At 48.8% G+C, this 17532-nt stretch overlaps 5 protein-coding genes across 5 annotated transcripts; 4 read left to right on the top strand and 1 right to left on the bottom strand.

Moving 5' to 3' along the window:
- Positions 1 to 2477: 2477 nt before the first annotated feature.
- Positions 2478 to 3407, top strand: PFLUO_LOCUS1327 (uncharacterized protein; the record flags this gene model as incomplete). Its single annotated transcript, XM_073778358.1, has 1 exon — positions 2478 to 3407. One exon carries the CDS (start codon positions 2478 to 2480, stop codon positions 3405 to 3407), a length of 930 nt encoding a protein of 309 aa, XP_073635420.1.
- Positions 3408 to 4139: 732 nt separating this feature from the next.
- PFLUO_LOCUS1326 (uncharacterized protein) lies at positions 4140 to 4694 on the top strand (the record flags this gene model as incomplete). Its single annotated transcript, XM_073778357.1, has 3 exons — positions 4140 to 4452; positions 4503 to 4588; positions 4638 to 4694. The coding sequence occupies 3 exons, from the start codon at positions 4140 to 4142 to the stop codon at positions 4692 to 4694; spliced, it is 456 nt and encodes a 151-aa protein (XP_073635419.1).
- Positions 4695 to 5064: 370 nt separating this feature from the next.
- On the bottom strand, positions 5065 to 6699 carry PFLUO_LOCUS1325 (uncharacterized protein; the record flags this gene model as incomplete). Its single annotated transcript, XM_073778355.1, has 3 exons — positions 5065 to 5731; positions 5787 to 6155; positions 6221 to 6699. 3 exons carry the CDS (start codon positions 6697 to 6699, stop codon positions 5065 to 5067), a joined length of 1515 nt encoding a protein of 504 aa, XP_073635418.1.
- Positions 6700 to 7034: 335 nt separating this feature from the next.
- PFLUO_LOCUS1324 (uncharacterized protein) lies at positions 7035 to 8839 on the top strand (the record flags this gene model as incomplete). Its single annotated transcript, XM_073778354.1, has 7 exons — positions 7035 to 7442; positions 7500 to 7911; positions 7966 to 8064; positions 8121 to 8202; positions 8257 to 8368; positions 8419 to 8578; positions 8646 to 8839. The coding sequence occupies 7 exons, from the start codon at positions 7035 to 7037 to the stop codon at positions 8837 to 8839; spliced, it is 1467 nt and encodes a 488-aa protein (XP_073635417.1).
- Positions 8840 to 15951: 7112 nt separating this feature from the next.
- Positions 15952 to 16585, top strand: PFLUO_LOCUS1323 (uncharacterized protein; the record flags this gene model as incomplete). Its single annotated transcript, XM_073778353.1, has 3 exons — positions 15952 to 16034; positions 16087 to 16474; positions 16580 to 16585. 3 exons carry the CDS (start codon positions 15952 to 15954, stop codon positions 16583 to 16585), a joined length of 477 nt encoding a protein of 158 aa, XP_073635416.1.
- Positions 16586 to 17532: the final 947 nt, after the last annotated feature.

The following is a 17532-nucleotide window of genomic DNA, read 5'->3' as shown; positions in this document are numbered from 1 at the left end:
CATGATCCGTCGACGCGGCTGCCACACAGGCTTGACTTCAAGGAGACGGTCCATCCCTTCAAGAGGACCGACCATCTTTCGTTTGGGGGAAACCAGGTAAAAAACACAGATGGTGATCAGGACTGGTTAAGCATGAAGTAGTGACTAAAGACGCAACCACAGCCACTCGCGCGATCTCACCCTTCTCTGCAGCCTTTAAATGGGATTTTCGGCATGTGCTCAATCTAATAGTTCGTGCTATCCTTAGACATCAAGTCTAGCCCGTAACGAGAAAGCCCATTGGGCCTATGTGGCAATATTTGCCATTGTCAATTATCGAGAAACAAAATATACTCGCAGAGATGAAATACAAGGACGGATGGTATAAAATAAAAAGGGAGAAGTTGTCCCAGACCCAGTCAAGATGGCTTGCGGAAGCTCCTTTTCCAACCATCAGTTAGAGTTTGGGACTCGCACTACTTGTCCTGACGGTGCTTGCTGTCAATTGAAGAGCTTTTAATGGGCCGGGGGTTTGCTATATATGTATCAATGGCAGCAATTCCGATCGTGAGCATTGTTGAACCAATTCCTCCCCTAGGCTTCCCGATGGCATGACCCGGGCGCTGTGGGTCCCGTTCCCCCCGATCGCCAGATTTTGCGACTATCGGGATGCATATCCCGAGCCTCTTCTCAGTCTCTGTTCAACTCATCTCCTCCTTCTAGCCCCGGGCTGACTGGCAATCCGGAGACTGACCGACGACAACAATTATGTGGCTTGTCGGATGGCTGGCCGTATCGCTCGCCATCCTGCGTGCCGGGGCCACCAGTCTCCCGAAAGACGAGCGATGTGTGACGGCCATTTATTCAGCATACAACTACATATCGTTTGCGGGTGTTCCCGCGAAAGGAATGTGGGATATGCGGTGCCAGAACCCACTCATGGTCACATCCATCTATGCTACTTCTCACATATACTGCTCCGACCGAGAGTGCGCGGCCGGCTTGGCTCAGCTGGCAGTCGAGTGTCGCAAATTCGGGAATCAGGAGCTGCTACCTAGGGATAAAGTTGCCGAGAATCTGACGGAGGATGCGATCCAGGCCATGCGGACAGTGGATTATTTGGAGTTATCCCGAGCAGAACCTATGGGCACGCCCATCCTTCTTTCCGCTTCTTATTTTGACCGGATGTTTAATACAATTGTGAGTGTGGTTCAAGAATCCAATGTCGCACTAACAATAAGCTGACAGTGGTTCGATAGGACTCTTGGCAATTTGAGACCTGGTCGCATCATGCGTTTGGGTTAGTTGTCTTGCTGCTAGAGATGGCTGTGAAAAAGCTGACCAAGGCTCCTGTCTAGGTATGTCGGCTACGCCTACTGGGGCATCATCCTACTCGGAGGAATCATTGTTCGCTTTTATGATTGGCTCTTCTACTGTCGATACCCAGTAGCGCGCCGGCTCGAATCTCATCGATATCCTTTGAACAATTGCCAGAGCGCCTCTTTTGCATGGGTGGGCAAGACCTATCGCTGGTTACAAACACATGTAGTCACTCCAGCGCCATGGACAACACAAGGCTGGTATTTCTTGGAGTGCTATTTTTCCACTCGAATTGAAGCCCTGGTGGTCGGTGGCTTTTGGATAATCAGCATCGTTCTGAGCGTCGTGGGTTATCGGACCTTCCCTGGTAACATCTAGTGCGTCCGAAAATGTATCGTTGAGCGAAATTTAGACACAACTGACTTGATTTGATAGTTGGCCAGATATCTCCAGCCAACTGTTGCGGTACTCAGCGGATCGGACTGGGATCATGTCCTTTGCAAATTTTCCTCTCTTGTGGATATTTGGCGGACGGAACAATATCTTTCTGTGGGCTACTGGCTGGAACTTCGCAACAATCAATCTGTTTCATCGTCATGTGGCACGTGTTGCGACCGTGCAGGGTGTGGTGCATTCGGTTCTGTACACTGTCATCTATATCCGAGGTGGGTTCAATATAGAAAATCGGGCACCTTTGTTCATTTTCGAGGCTAACAATTGGCCAACTCCAGCGAATAAGGTTTACAAGGAACTTTCAAAGATCTATATTCTATGGGGAATATTGGTGACACCCCTGAATATTGAGTCTCTTATCGCTGCCAGCTGACGGATATTATTAGGCCTTTTTTGTCTTGCTATTGCTGCTGGTAACCTCGTTTGATCGCATCCGCCACGCAACATACGAGATATTCTTGATCACACATATTGTACTGTCCATTCTGATACTCGCTGCATGTTTCTAGTAAGTTCTGTTCTCCCGCGGTTTCCATTATGACTTTGGTGCTAACCCATGCGCTATCTGTAGTCATACAGTTATATTCGAAGGACACGAATACTGGATTTATTTGTGGCCGTCTGTGGGTGTGTGGGCTTTGGATCGCCTTTTACGACTGGCGCGCCTCTGCTATTGCAACCTCCATGTCAGCTCCCGAGGAGTCCAATCCTCGGTAAGCCGCATGATGTATGATAAAGAAGCCGATGTGGTGCGTTTAGAAGTAGCACCCGCATCAATACGCCTACGACCAGAGGCCGGGCAGTATTACTTCTTGTACCAGCCGTTTCGACTTACAGGGTGGGAGAGCCATCCGTTTACGGTCGGCGCTTGGTCTTATGAGCTCGGTCCATTCAAGGGACCATCTGCAAAGTTACTGGGGAAATCGAACGGATCGCTAGACATTTCACAAGTGCCCCTTCTCTATGGCGATGACGGGATCCAAGGCTCACTGGAAGAAGCAAGTGACACGAATAGCAGCCCAGCATTGAAGTTGATTTTTTGGATTCGCCCGTATGATGGATGGACACGTCAACTTCGTCATCAATGTTTGAAATCGCCCACACGAGCAACTGATGCAAGGATCCTTCTGGAAGGACCGTATGGGGGCACCTTTCCCCTTTGGCGATATGAATTCGTTCTCATGATAGTCGGTGGAACCGGCATTGCGTTTGCTGTGCCCTACATCCAAGATCATCTTCTTCGCTCAGCTGAGGATTGGAGTAGCCAAAGCCCCGAAAAAGAAAAGACTCAAATCCAGGATATTGAGCTTATCTGGTCCGGACGACAAGCGGCTTTCTTCCGAGATGTGGCATATGGGGAATTGAAGCCTGCTCTGGGCCGAGAGGAGTTCCGTGCTTCATTTTACAGCACGGCGACTGCTGAGGCGCCTCCAGAGGATTTAGCTGCTATCGGATGCAAGATTAAATCAGGAAGACCCGAACTTCTATCACTCATTCTCCAGCGCGCCCGGGATGCAACCAACGCTGGTGCTAGTCTAGCCATTGTCGTATGTGGTCCGGTGGGCATGGCAAGAGAGGCGCGAGCAGCGACCCATTTTGCCATGCGGCAGGGATACCAGTCGATCAAATATGTCGAGGAATCCTTCACATGGTAGACAACGAGCTGGTTCTCGAATTGATAACGAATGCACGAATTAAATAGACATGTACGAGCACTGAATATACCTATCTTGATATTTCTGCTCCTATTTCCATAGACAGATTAGTGGAATCACCAATGTGGGATCTGTCTACTGAATGTAACTCCCTTAAAGTAGCTGAGTATCCTTACGATATGCTGATTCGAGGCTGTACGGTTTGAGCGTTACATTGTACGGAATGATATATTTTGCTGATCGACTGCAAAAGCAATGAGATTGACTAGATTGAAAACATAATACTGAGTGATTCCTTGGCATGTACTATGCAAGGAGCAGCTCTGCACAGCATAGAATTTGCACTTAATCTGATTCTTTTGTGAAACGTTTTCTTGCATTCGATATACATAATATGCACCAGGCACACAGTCCGATCGACAGGTACCAGATACATCTACTCAATAATCGCCCTGGAAGTTGTACCTCGTAACACCCAATAATTGACCATATAGCCATAGAAAAAGAAATAATTTTACAGGATATAGGTAACATTCAAGCACTATTGATTGGATTGAACAAAGTAAACCTACTTTGAAAAATGGTTGTGATACCGCATGCCCATGCTAGCAGGTATAAAAGAACTCGGAGTTTCCTGTGTTTTGACATCAATTTAATAAAGTCTGTCTCAAGCAAGTTCCAGTTTCCTAGTCACTCATTCAGCTCTTTTTTCCTACGCAACCTACAATCACAATGCAGTTCTTCACAACCGTCCTATGCCTTGCGGCTACCGCCGTGGCTTTGCCTGGCAGTGGCAACGGTGTCGGCAACGCTGGCAACGGCAATGTCAAGTTCCCCATCAGCCCCCAGACTACCTTGGCTCAGGGCAACAATGCTTGCGGTAATGATGCGAAGCTTTCGTGCTGCAACAAGGCAACCTACACCCATGATATCAACACGGCCAACACCGGTCCTTTGGCTGGAGTTCTGGCTAATGCCCTCGGCGGTGGCCCTGGGGGTGATGGTCTGGGTCTGTTTGGGCAGTGCCAGGACCTTGGTGTCAACGGTTAGCGGTTTCCAAACTTGGGTTCCTGAACAAAGCTGATAATTTACCAGCTGTCGATATTGTGGGTCTGAATCAGTTGATCGACCAGAAGTGCAAGCAAAACATTGCCTGCTGCCAGAACTCGCCGTCGACTTCCGTACGTATTGCTTTCAAAGATTTGATTCTGTGATACTCACTCGTAATAGAACAACAACCTCGTCGGCGTCGCCGTTCCTTGCGTTGCCCTGGGTTCCATCCTGTAACGCCAAAAACGCTAGAGTACCTTTTTCCATGTTTTGGAGATGCGACTAGTGCCCATAATCGTGTTTATTTACAAGGAAAACTAAAGGAACCTGAGGTACCCGCGGGTCTCACATTTGCCTTTAGTCTGTTGTCCAAGCCAACCACAAAGTAGAGCCCCTCCGACTGTTCTATGTCTGGACGGAGTCACTCGTTTGCTTCTTTTCGTTTGTGGTCCCTAAATTCTGGGACGTCCAGTTGTGTATCTACTCATTTGTAATAGAAAGTATTTACCGAAAAATCACTTGTGTTGCTCGTATATTCTTTGCTGTTATCATTGGATTTTGGCATTCTTTCGTTTAGTCGCAGAGATAATCAATTCCCACGCACCGCTTATTCCAAATTTTTGACTTCCTCTGGGATTGAAGTATCTTCCACTCCCCATTCGACATGCTCGTAGCCATGAGCAGCAAGGTAATCCTTCCATTCTTGATCGCCGTGGTCAAGGATTTTGTCGCTGTCCTGCAGGACAAACCACGCCAGAAGTGCTCCGAGGACAGCAAAGCCCGAACCGATCAGAAACACAGCTTGTGTTCCACGAGTCTCATCACTTCCCCAGCTTGCCAAGATCGGCTTGAAAACTTGCGTGCCAATGGCAGCTCCGGCTTTACTAAAGGCTGCTGCCAGTCCCACTGCATGGCCACGAACGGCGGTTGGGAAGCTCTCGCTTGCGGTCAGAACGATCGTAGAACCAGGACCGACCTCTCCAAGTGTGAGGAAAATCCCATAGAGAACAATAAATAGTGGCAGCTTCGTCTGGATGGGTCCCAATGCCCCACCCAAGACGAATCCGAGGATTGCCTGTAGCAAATATCCTAGTGCCATTGTTCGGCGGCGCCCAATGCGATCGGACAAGAAGCCACCAATAAAAGCGCCCGGTATGTAGAAACAATTAATCAATGTTCCCCATGCCATTGTGAGAGCCAGAGAAGATGAAGGGTTAACCCGTCCGACGATGGTCGACGAGAACAACCCGAAGGGATACGAGATGTAATTGTAACTGAGCCAATCAATGTCAGTCATGTTTCACCTGACCACGGACACCCATTACTTACATGAACCAGGATCCAGATACACCGAGCAAGGGGCGCCAATACTTCTTCAACACAAGCCAGTAGGGGATTCGCTGCTTCTTCATGGAGCTTTTCCGGTAGGCCGAGCTCATGACCATCCGGTAGCGAAACCAGAAGATTGATAAGGGAGGAATGACACCCATGACCAAGGCAACCCGCCATACGGCCTCATAGTGCTGGACCTGCTGATGAAAGCACAACAGCAGCAGCAGCGGAACGAGTGCACCAAAGGCAAAGCCAAGGGAAGCGGATAGATCGCCGATCATGGCGAAAATGAAGCCTCGGTGTTTACGAATGCCCGGTGCCTCATCGGTGGCTTCTGCAGCACCAGCGCCTGCCACTGGATATTCCCTGTGGCAGAAAGATCTTGTTAGAGGCCTGACATGCAACGCGGTCAAAAGAGCAGCTCTACTCACCCTCCCGCCCCGACTCCTGCGATCCCGCGTGCAATTATCAACATCCAAAACATGCCATCATCAGTCAGTCCACTGGCACCCGCGCTCAACGCAATCCCCAGAACCAGAATGATGGTGGTGAGGACGGCGCCGGTCTTGCGGCCAAGCTTGTCAGAAATGTAGCCGAAGCTCAGCATGCCAATAATCATGCCAACCATGAACGCATTGGACAGTCGAGCGGCCACAGCGGTCGTGAAAGACTTCGGGTATATGACCTCCATCAATAACTCCACGTTGCCGATGATCGACGCGTTGAAGCCATCTGATCCAATTGCCAGGCCACTGAACACTACCATCAACACCACCGAGGCCCTTGAATACCCACGACTGGACGCAGGAGCTTCCGTAGACGGAGAATTCATCTTCTCGACATCCTCCTGGGGCGCCTTCTGGGCTGAGTCGCGTGTCTCCCCGACCTCGATCGCCGATGGTTCGCTCATGATGGAAATTTGGAAAGATGGTGCAAAACAAAAAAATTATTCGGCAGATCCCCGGCCATTATATTCCGCCGTCGGAGACTCGCATCAACAACGACTTCCGTGCGGGCATAGGGTTTCGCCAGGGCAGGTCGAGGCCAATCGGGCCAATCAAGCCCGAGGCGGGGGTGGGCCGAAAAGCATCGCGGGCAGCTAAATAACGCCGGACAGTCTGAAGTGGGACCTGAACCCTGGTTAGTGTGGCCGTAATGAGTAGGACGAGGCGCTGCAGTGATAAGATACTGTCGTTCCCGCCGAAGTGATCGGTAATTGCTCTTCCCTTTGTCTCAACAGCAACCATGAAAGGATTCAGGCAGGACGTGCACGACGTGGAGGCGCGCCTCTCGACCCCGCGCAATAGGCCCTTCTCCGTTGGACGCCTGGCAAGCATCGTCGCGACCGGGGGTTTGCTGCTCGCGGGCTATCACTACAGACTTGTGGGAAATAACGGTTTCGGAGGACTTCCGTCCGCACCGCACCCCTCGGCTGTGGCCAGTTTTCAAAAATGCGCAATCGACAATCTACTCAATACAGGCCTTCCTTTCCTTGAAAATGCATCACCCATCACTCTCCCAGACTTTGAAGAACGACGAGACCGCCTGGCCAATGCGCTGGTAGCCGAGGGGACTGATGCCTTTGTGGTCGAGCCGGGCTATACATTCAAATACTATGGCAATGTGAGCCAGCCCGAGTGGGAAGTGTGGGAGGTATGTTGTCTCAACATGATTGAACAGCCAGATTCTAGGACTGACATTGTAGCCCAGCCCGAAGAACGGCCGTTCCTGATGGTCGTGCGCCCTCAGCAGGATGAAAAGTCGGGCAAAATCACGGCCAACACGACCTTTTTGTGCCCGTCCTTCGAGGCGGAACGCGCGCGACTGCTAGGAATGCCCTTTGCCAACTCCATCCAGATTGTCCCCTGGGAGGAGCATTGGAACCCGTATACTACGCTACAGAAATCAGGCGTGTTTGGTGATTTGCATCGAGTCCCGCGATTGATGGTAGACGAAGAAATGCGTGATTTCATTCAGCGCGGCCTGGCTACGGCCGGATTTGACGTCGTTGGACTGCAAGGTCGCGTCGAACAAGTGCGACAAAGCAAGTCTGAGAAGGAAGTTGAGATCCTTCGTGCCGTTAACACGGGAACCGTTGAAGCAGTGCGGCAAGTAAGGAAATGTGAGTTGGCCACCAGTTCCTGCTAGTGGAGGCTGCTGCTCATAGTGATCACAGGCTTGTATCCAGGCTTGACGGAGAGCGATATTGCCGAAGCCCTCGACAATGCCCTGCGAGCCGCGGGCATGGAGCCCTTCTTCGATATAGTTCTTTTTGGTCTGTCTAAAGCCAAAGTCATGGTTGGATTTCGTTGCCAAGCTAACATAGCACAGATGAAAACGCATCTAATCCCCACGGGGGCACCAATGGTTCCAAAGTGCTGGAATCAGAGACATTTGTCCTCATTGATGTCGGGTATGTTCTACTTCCCGAGATATTCAACTACCCTTGAAGCTCATACCACAATAGGGCACATCTCTATGGCTACTCGTCCGATATTTGCCGCACGTTCTTCCCGCCATTCCTGGAAAAACCGGCGCAGGGGGAGAAGCTGTCTCCTCAGATGGAGGAGAAGCTCAAGGTCAGTGTTTTGTTGGTCGCGAATTGCTCAATTGTCTGACTCGAAGTCAGGTGTGGGATGTCGTGTTTGAGGCTCAAACACGATCGATTGACCAAATGCGGGAAAACTACACTGCGGCCAGCATCGATATTGCTGCTCGAGAAGTGATCAACACTGCTGGTTATGAGGGAACCTTCACACATCGTGTGGGACATGGCATTGGCATTAAAGGTGCGTAATACTATTCGCGTAATATCTTGCTATAAATCACTCACGGTTTAACGCCTGCCTTGTACAGCACACGAAAGTCCCTATTTGCACAAGGGGAACGTGGAAACTCTGCTCAAAACAGGCATGACCTTCACGTCGGAGCCTGGCGTGTACTTAGTCGACAAATTTGGAGTGCGACATGAAGACATACTTCTTGTCCGAGAAGATGGCGAGCCCGACTTGCTGACAGGTCAGCGAGCTGTTGGACCTTGGGAACCATAGTGACTGTTGTCTTCGACGGTCCGCTCAGTAAAATGGAATGTTAGTAGGAGATTTTGCAGGATATCCTCATTTACACAAGCGGGTTATGGTTTCTAATGCTCAAAACATGCCTCGGTGAGAAAATAGATATGACACACCAAAAAATTAAATATCCGGTGATAGCGTGTCTGATACATTCTAGTTCTCATAGCGAAATAAACCACACATTTTATCCACAGTAAGCCCTTGGGCTCTGTATAACGCGAGCATCAATTAATTCCGCACTTTATAGCGCTAATCTCTGCTTCTGCAGTCCCAATTTCATAAGCCGAGGTTGTTGATCGCCGTCGGTTGACCACCCGTCCCATTCGGGTTCTGGTCCGGATCCTTGGAAAACACATTCGTGTTTGGCCCACAGCTTAAAAGGGCGCGATATATGAGACGGGATAAAATGTCATAATGGTGTGTCTACAATAGCGTATAGGTAAGAAATTCTCTCTGAACCGTGTCAAGGGGCATTGCCGTGCTGCATGGGAAGCCGCCGAAGAGGTTCCCAACGGGAACTATGTTGTTTTGGCCAACGGCTATCAGCTCCAATCTAGCTTTCAGATGCAAAGTCTTCATACTCTCTCTTTTTGCCATATTTGCCATCCTTATGCGACAGAACTCAAATGCACTGTGGGCTACCCAAAATATTACCCGAGTAGTCGAGGTATGAAGTGCAAAATATACATGCATCTTTGACATCCACAGAACATTTTTACATTGCCCATGCAGTCAATTGATATTTTTTCAACTTTGCTTTCCGTGTCTACTCGTTACACCATACCCAAGTTGTGATCTTCATACTAGTTTCGTAGGTGCTGTAGTATGTAGACCTGGAATCGACGGAGCAGCATCATCAAAAAATTACCGGGGTTTACAAGTGCTAATTGGCTGAAATGGTTCACTTAGGTCACCTAAAGCGGCACAATACCGCCATTCCAATCGAGACCGGGACGGTGTCAAAAGTCGGCAGTTGGCGGGGCCCTTGCTTGCTTCCCCCCGGAATCCCGTTCCGAAGGGTCGTTCTTTCACTTTTCCACTCACTTTCTCCAGGAAAACGGCCTTGTTGCGACGATGGGTCGCGAGGATCAGAAGCTCAACCGCCCTGCGAAGCGGCGCAAAATTGCGATCGCTTGTGACGACTGTCGCACCAGGAAAGTGCGCTGCGACGGGGTGCAACCCGGTATGTTCCAAACTGGGCGGAATTTGACCCGGGCTGATTCGACGCGCTATCAGTATGTGGGCCGTGCGCCAAACGGATTGGACGCGAAGTGCAGTGTGTGTATACTGGCGAGCACGAGAAGAAGCGAGCTGTACAGACGTCAGTCACGCTGTTTTGGGAATTTGAGCCGTCCAACTGACTTGGCCAACTTGCCGATAGATACATTGCCAATCTGGAAAATCGACTCAAGGTCCTCGAGAGTCCCGGATCAAGCAAGAGCGGAGAAATCGCCTCTCATAGTCCCGGAAGGGGTCCCAAACCAGGCAACACGCCCGTTCGTGCCTTCCCCGACGCTGCTGGAATTGTAGAACAGACTGACTGTCCATAGCGATCAATCCTTCCCTACGATCCAGTATCTCCCCATCTGGCCGTGCACACTCCATCTCTGCCAACGCCAGTCGATCGGCATCCAGCTATAAGCACAGTGCTGCCATCCCCACCCGCAGGTAGTATCTATTCAGATACTCTTGGAGGTCAACATGGGCAAGGCATCCGTGTACACGCCCCTCCGTCATCGCATGGCGATGCCCCATCTTCCAGCGCCCGAGGGAATGGAGTTAATGCGATGATGGGAGCAGTCGAGGAAGAGCGAGCCTTCCATGGCTTCTTTGGCAGCTCCAGTGCGGCGGGATTCATGCGACAGATCAGAACAGCAGTCGACGAAAGAATTGCCTCCCCACAGCAGCGGACTCCAGCTCGGGACATCGCTCTCCCTGCCAACTTGATGTCAGCTCGCAGCGAGAAACGGCCACCACAAGTGCCAGACTATGTTCTTCCGCCCCGAAAGACTGCCGATAACTTAATGGGAGTGTATTGGAACAACGTCTTCCCACTGTATCCGTTTGTGGACAGCAGTCAAATGAAAGATGAATATGCGAAGATCTGGACAGGGGATAGTCTTGGATACGACGAGAACATGCTGATGTGCACATTCAACGTGATCTTCGCTCTAGCTAGTCAACTGGCAGATTTTATTCGACCAGAAAGTCGAGAGATCTCCTCGGATTCGTTTTTCTCTCGTGCCAAGGACCTTTTTCAATTCAATCTATGGAACACCGGATCCGCGGGACTTATTCAATGCCTTCTTTTGATGGCTCAGTATCTGCAGAGCACGGATGAGGCGCATCAGTGCTGGATTGTGACAGGGCTAGCAATCCGCAACGCACAAAGCCTGGGGCTGCATCTGCCTCAAACCATTGCCTGTCTGAAAGGCTTTCAAGAGCAACAGCTAGCACGCAAGATATGGCATGGCTGTGTCCTAATGGATCGGTATGTACTTCATAGTAAAGTTTATGACATGCATTCTCATCAGTCTTTCATTACTAGGGTCATATCTATGACATTCGGTCGCCCAGCAATGATCTCAAAAGCATCAAGCGAAGCAGTTCCCTTGCCAGCGGCTGTGGACGAAGAATATATACTAGCATCATCAGGTACTGAAGCTGCCCAACCTGTAGATCGGCCCTCAATGATGGCCTTCTATGCGAAGACTTTGGAGCTGTATGAAATCATGAATGATATTCTGCTCAGTCTCTACAAACCGTTCCCGGACGAAGGCGCAGAAGGAGTCCACGATTTCTTTTTCAATCGTGATACCAATGAGGGAGAGCGTACTATCTTTGATCTCGACCGTTCCCTGACTCGATGGACACTTAGTCTCCCGCCACATTTACGGGAAGCGTCTCTGTTAGTGAGCCGGAATCCGATTTTCTATCGCCAAAGCATTGTTTTGAGAGCAAGGTAAGGATGCAAATATTCTATCCAGTCTATTGCCGACAGTTTTACCACAGGTTCCTGCATGTGCGAATGCTACTGTTTCGACCAACCCTTTCGAAATATTGCGCGGTGCGCGATAACGCAGCTACGGATCATTTGATATCAGTGAATGATTTGCTTCCTCAGCGAGTGGCATTGCAATGTTCCATCATATGCGTCAAAGCAGCTCAAGAATCCATTGAGCTTATCTATAGCAATGTCCCCACCGATGGCACCGGTGGGCCTTTGCCAGCATGGTGGTACAATATACTTTGTAGGCACTACGAAATTCATACCGTGATTCAGACCACTGACTCGACTAGATGTCTATACTGCAGCGACGGTTTTGATCGCAAGCCGCTTGTGCCCTGCCATCCTAGAAGAAGTCACTGAGGCCACTGTTACTAGATCCTGGAATTGCGCCCTTGAGATTTTAAGTAAATACCAAAGCTACAGCACATCAGCACGCCGCTGCGTGGCGGCGCTCGAGATTTTATACGAGCGGGTGGCATCAGAAGGCCCGCCTGCTGATTCTAGTACACGCGGTGAACCTTTTACCAACATCCCCATTGGATTTAACGAAATATCCTTTGGGGAAAGCATGAATGCGGCTATACTAGAGAGCTTTGAGCTTCCTGACTTCCAGGATATGTCTTGGCTGAATAGCGTACCAAGCAACTTATTCTGATGCTCAAGCTGCAGGATCTCGAGCCTACAACTGTGATCTTTCCATGACTTGCAGATATGGCGTCTACAACACCGAAAATTTGCAAACTGCTGGCCTTACAACCACGGGCATCAAAGGACATTGATTTATACATTCGAATTGGAACACGTTCATCGCCACTCCTTTATTGGCGAGATGGTCTTGAATATGAGTGGATGTGTTGTTCCAGAGCTGCAGACGCGAATCCGAACCTGATAGGATAATCTAATACCGTGATCATACATAGCAAACTTGTTAAAGTAACACGTTGAATACTCTGTCTAGCGTTTCCTAGTTACGCATTTTGTTTGATGAATTGACCTTAAGAAGGCTTGATGAGCAGCCGCTTGTATTTGGTTGATAGAAGGGTGTTTCGAGAATGCCATCCAAGCGTCGAATGGGATTTCAACTGGCAAATGAGACATCATTACCGTCCTTAGCACGTGGTATGTGGCCCCAACCAACCAGCAATAGTGATACCAACTTCCCGAGAGTCTTAAAGGATCAGCTGGGTTTGGCCCCCTAGAGATGTGCATTTGGGGCGATGGGCAACCCTTCCCTGAACTGAGGTTGAGAACATTATTGGTGGTCCAGAATGAGAACTACGTAGGTGCCGTATCCTCGTGTCCGGGGTGTGGATGGATTGATTAACTGCGTCAGGAAATAATACCTTGAGTACCAGTCTATGCATTTTCACCAGGAACACCGCGCTAGTTTTTTTGGGACTAATAGCGTTCCTGTTTCCAATTGCACAATTGAAGGAAAACCCCTCATTTTCCTTTCATTCCAACTCGCTGAACCTTGTCAGACTCATAGACACCGACAACTTGATAATCTTCCCGGGACTGATTTCCCCCGGAACTCGATGATGGCCGATTTGTTTCTTCTTGATGAAAACTCGCCCACCAAAAAAAAAGTCACTAACATTCCGAAACTTTAGTTACCTATTAAAGTTGTCTGACTGAGTACTGCACAGAAATGTCCGGTGAGACTTTCCAGGGTCCGGATGGGACGGACAGCTTCGACCGTGCGCCATAATCATTATTGTGGAGCTCCCACTCTTTCAAACCCGCTGAACGAATGATGTACGTACTTCTACTCTGGGAGTATTGAATTTGTGGAGGCCAAATCCAGTTCTTACTACTTACTGCACACACACAGCATGTCTGCACTGAGAAACAACAACAAGTAACCCCACAGAAAACCTCCAACTCAAGCAAAGCAACCCCCGAGTCATTCAGATCAAGCCGTGAGTAGCTGTCCGGAAAACCCGATCTTCAAAGCCTTTTGACAGCAGTGAGGTTGAATTCAAATAAATGGGTTGTATGCCATGTGTGTCAAAGCCTTTGGAGTGCCTGATTTTTCAAAGCACAAACGAGGCTGCCCTGTTAGTAACTGCAGGCCAATAATCATTGATGTACGCAGGATTCGAGTCCCTGACTAGACTCAAATATGTGACAAGACTGCAGAGCGCCTACAAAATATGCTATTAACTATTCTAGGGAAATGACTTAGACTGTGCCGCCACGTGCGCGTGCATAATATTGAGACAATTCAGTGTGCGGAAAAACAAGGATTGACTAAGAACGTTTAAGGAAAAGAGCCAGAGTGGAGAGAGAGTTGGATATAGAAGTCCCAAATTAGAGAGGTCCAGGAAAAGTAACTTGTCCGACTGACCATGCCTGCCTCTCCTTTTCATGTTCCTTTCGGCTCCTACTGTATCTGCTACTAACCACAAGCCAACATATCTTGAAGTTGTTCAACGGTTTTGAGAAGGAACTGCGGAAATAAAATAGCGATTTTCTTTCCTGCCCCATTGTTTCGCTGGGGGGCGCCTGAAGGATTTGTGCTAGTTCCAATGGGGGTTCATCTCCAGCGGGGTGGGACAAGCACTGTCACATCCACCTGCAAAATACAATTATTTAAGCATGATGCGTAGATGATAGGCTACCCGTCGAATCCTTTGTCTAGTCTTTACAGGGCCTTTTGTTTCATCGACCATCTAGGCATAGTATGTGATAGGGCCACATCAATCTGCTCCGCTAGGGGAAACCGATAGATGCATCTGCAGAACAAGAGCACGAAACCGTTGTGTCCAAGGAAATCCACGGCCTGGTCAACCACAAGCGCAATTAAAGGGAAAAGTCTCAACGCCACTGACCTAATAAAATCTATCTTCGTACCAATGCCGACCGTTGCTTATGGAGGGGATCGGCTATGGAAAGTAACATCTTCTTAGCCCCCACGGCCCGTCGGCGGTCCCTGCGCGATTCGGCCCCACGCCACTTCGACACCATGACCGACTGGGCCCATTTGAGAGCAAATCAGGGAGCGTTGATATGGCGCTATTCCTGTAGGATGATTCCTGCAAAACCGAGGATCACTGTCATTTAGCAGAAACCGGCTGATGATTGCTTCGAGGCCACAGTCCTCCATAGTGACAAGGAGTTGTTCCATCGAAATGGCAAGCTAAATAATAATAATGGGGCTACTCTTTTCTCCTACACATAGAGAAGAATACTGTTGCTGAATACAGAACTGATCACCAAGAGAGCTGGGTGACACCATTGACTCCTCAAAGACACTAAATCCTTTGGAAATCCTTTACAGAACCAGTCCGTCTAAGGGGTTCGACAGGGTGTTGAACTTTTGCCAGTGGACCAGCGTCCTATATCCACCGCAGACAGCCCCAGATTCTCACGGTCCTAGACAGCTTCTGCCCGTGTCAGTGTTTGATCCATGGTCTGATATTTTCACTCTTTCAGACTTCTAACGGAAAAATACCTAACTCCTTCTCACCACATATTTGTGTCGCGTCTAATGTGGTCGTACTTTTAACGAATAATCTGTCCCAGACAGTAAGAGCTTCCGAATTTACTTTCATTATTCTTTCTGAACAGGCTCTGATGCAACTTCTGTCCAACAGCACAAACAGGGCAGCCCCAGTCCAAATCGACAATGTCCGAAACGCTTACACCATGGCAGCTCCATGCCTTGGTAGTGACTGAAAGAGTCAACTCCTGTGCATCAGTCGTGTGCATCCTTTTTGTTATGGTGACCTATCTGTTTGCGCCGGGATTCGACAAACCAATTAACAGATTAATCTTCTTCGCCAGTTTCGGCAACCTGGGTTCGAACATTGCAGCCATTGTATCGGAGGCCGGTCCCAACGCAGGACAGGATACGGCTCTCTGTCAATTCCAGGCATTTTTAGTTCAAATGTTCCTTGGTGTTGACTGCTACTGGGCGCTTTTCATGGCAATCAATGTCTACCTGATTTTCTTCCGCGACTATACGGTTGAACGACTTCGATCACTGGACATATTTTACCTTCTTCTCAGTTATGGGTTGTCGTTTATCCCTGCCCTGACTTTTCTCTTCATTAATATACCGAGTCGTGGACGCATGTATGGTGAGGCTATTATTTGGTGCTGGATTACCACCGAATGGGATTTTATGCGTGTGATCTTCCTTTATGGTATTGTCTGGTGAGTCGTACCTATCTGTCTTATGAAGGGTTGTTGTGCTGATGCAAAATAGGATTGCCATCGCGCTTGCCTTTGTTATTTACGGAATGACGATCAAAGTTATTTATGATCAGCGAGAACACCTTGATGGGTATCTGAATCCCCTTAACGAAAACCCATTCGCCAATGTCACGACAGAAGTCAAGATTACACATGAAGAGCGCCCGATTGTTGACGATGCCGGTCCTCAGGGAGTTTCAGACACTGTTGCCGCCGAACAAGATGTATATGCTGTGCAGGTAGAGGCGGAGCCAACGAGACCTCAAAATGCCCACCACATCCCGGAAGCGCTTCGATTGCGCGAAATCACCCGGCAGGCAGCCGAGCGTGCGCAAAACCAGGAAGCATGGATCTACGCTCGTGTTGCCTTCCTATTCTTCCTAGTCCTTCTCATCACATGGGTAAGTAATGCCTGCCTTTGAACGAAGAAAATTGCGGTGTATTGACTTCCCTCTCAAGGTGCCAACCAGCGTCAACCGCGTCTATGCTCTTGTTCTACCCCACAGTTTTAACTTTCCATTGAACTACGTTGCTTCGTTTGTGTTCCCTTTGCAGGCTTTCTGGAACGGGATTGTGTATATCATCACATCTCAAACAGCAGTCCGGGGACTGTGCAGGAACTTATTCACTCGGCCATTTCGTTCTTCCAACGGACAGTCGGCACGACATGGTGGAAAACATGACAGCCGCAACATATACCCAACGCGTGGTAAACAGCGTCTAAGAAGCTTTTCTAGCTGCAGTGACCAGGGGCAGGATGACTTAGAGCTACGCAACGTTGCAAAAAATTAATGTGCGTGTGAGGGGTAGTTGTATCGGGCAATGAAAGCGTGGCGTTGCTCAGCAAATACGGGCTTTTTGATTTATTTCTCTCCATTGCAGCCCTGAATGCTGTATTTTCTTGAACTGTGAATATTATTCTATTGACTTTAACCACACGTGAATTGCTAGAAACCCATTCGGTTCAATTCGTGGAGATTTATTCCGTGATTTCTACACTGTGGCTTCCGTAAGGAGGCTGCAATAATTGTATAAATATTTATAATGATACCGCCCTTCAGCAGTATTCAGCCCAATCAAACTATATCTATCCATTGCGCCAGTCCTTTTACGAAGAATATATTCTTACTGGAATGCTCGGCATAAGGATTTATATTAAGTTGCTGTATCTTTAGTAATACTAGAATGGCATATTTCTTTCATCTCATTCCTCTGCATATCGACGTATTTGGCTGCAGCCTTTGTGACTACCCTCGGAGCCTCACTTGTAGTAAGCGTAGATTATGCTGGAGGCAAAAAAGTTGTAACGAAGGCCTTGCCGATCAGAGTTTCGTACGCGAACATGTAAAGGGTCTTGAGACTTGGTGATTGATAGTTTTGTTTGCAGGAAAGAAGATATCATTATCCTGGAGTTCGACTGTAAATGTCATTTCCACACCCAAGTACTCCAGATGATAAG

This window comes from Penicillium psychrofluorescens (assembly GCF_964197705.1).
Source record: "Penicillium psychrofluorescens genome assembly, chromosome: 1".
NCBI classification, from domain to species: Eukaryota; Fungi; Ascomycota; class Eurotiomycetes; order Eurotiales; family Aspergillaceae; genus Penicillium; species Penicillium psychrofluorescens.
This window is presented reverse-complemented; position numbering and strand designations above follow the sequence as displayed.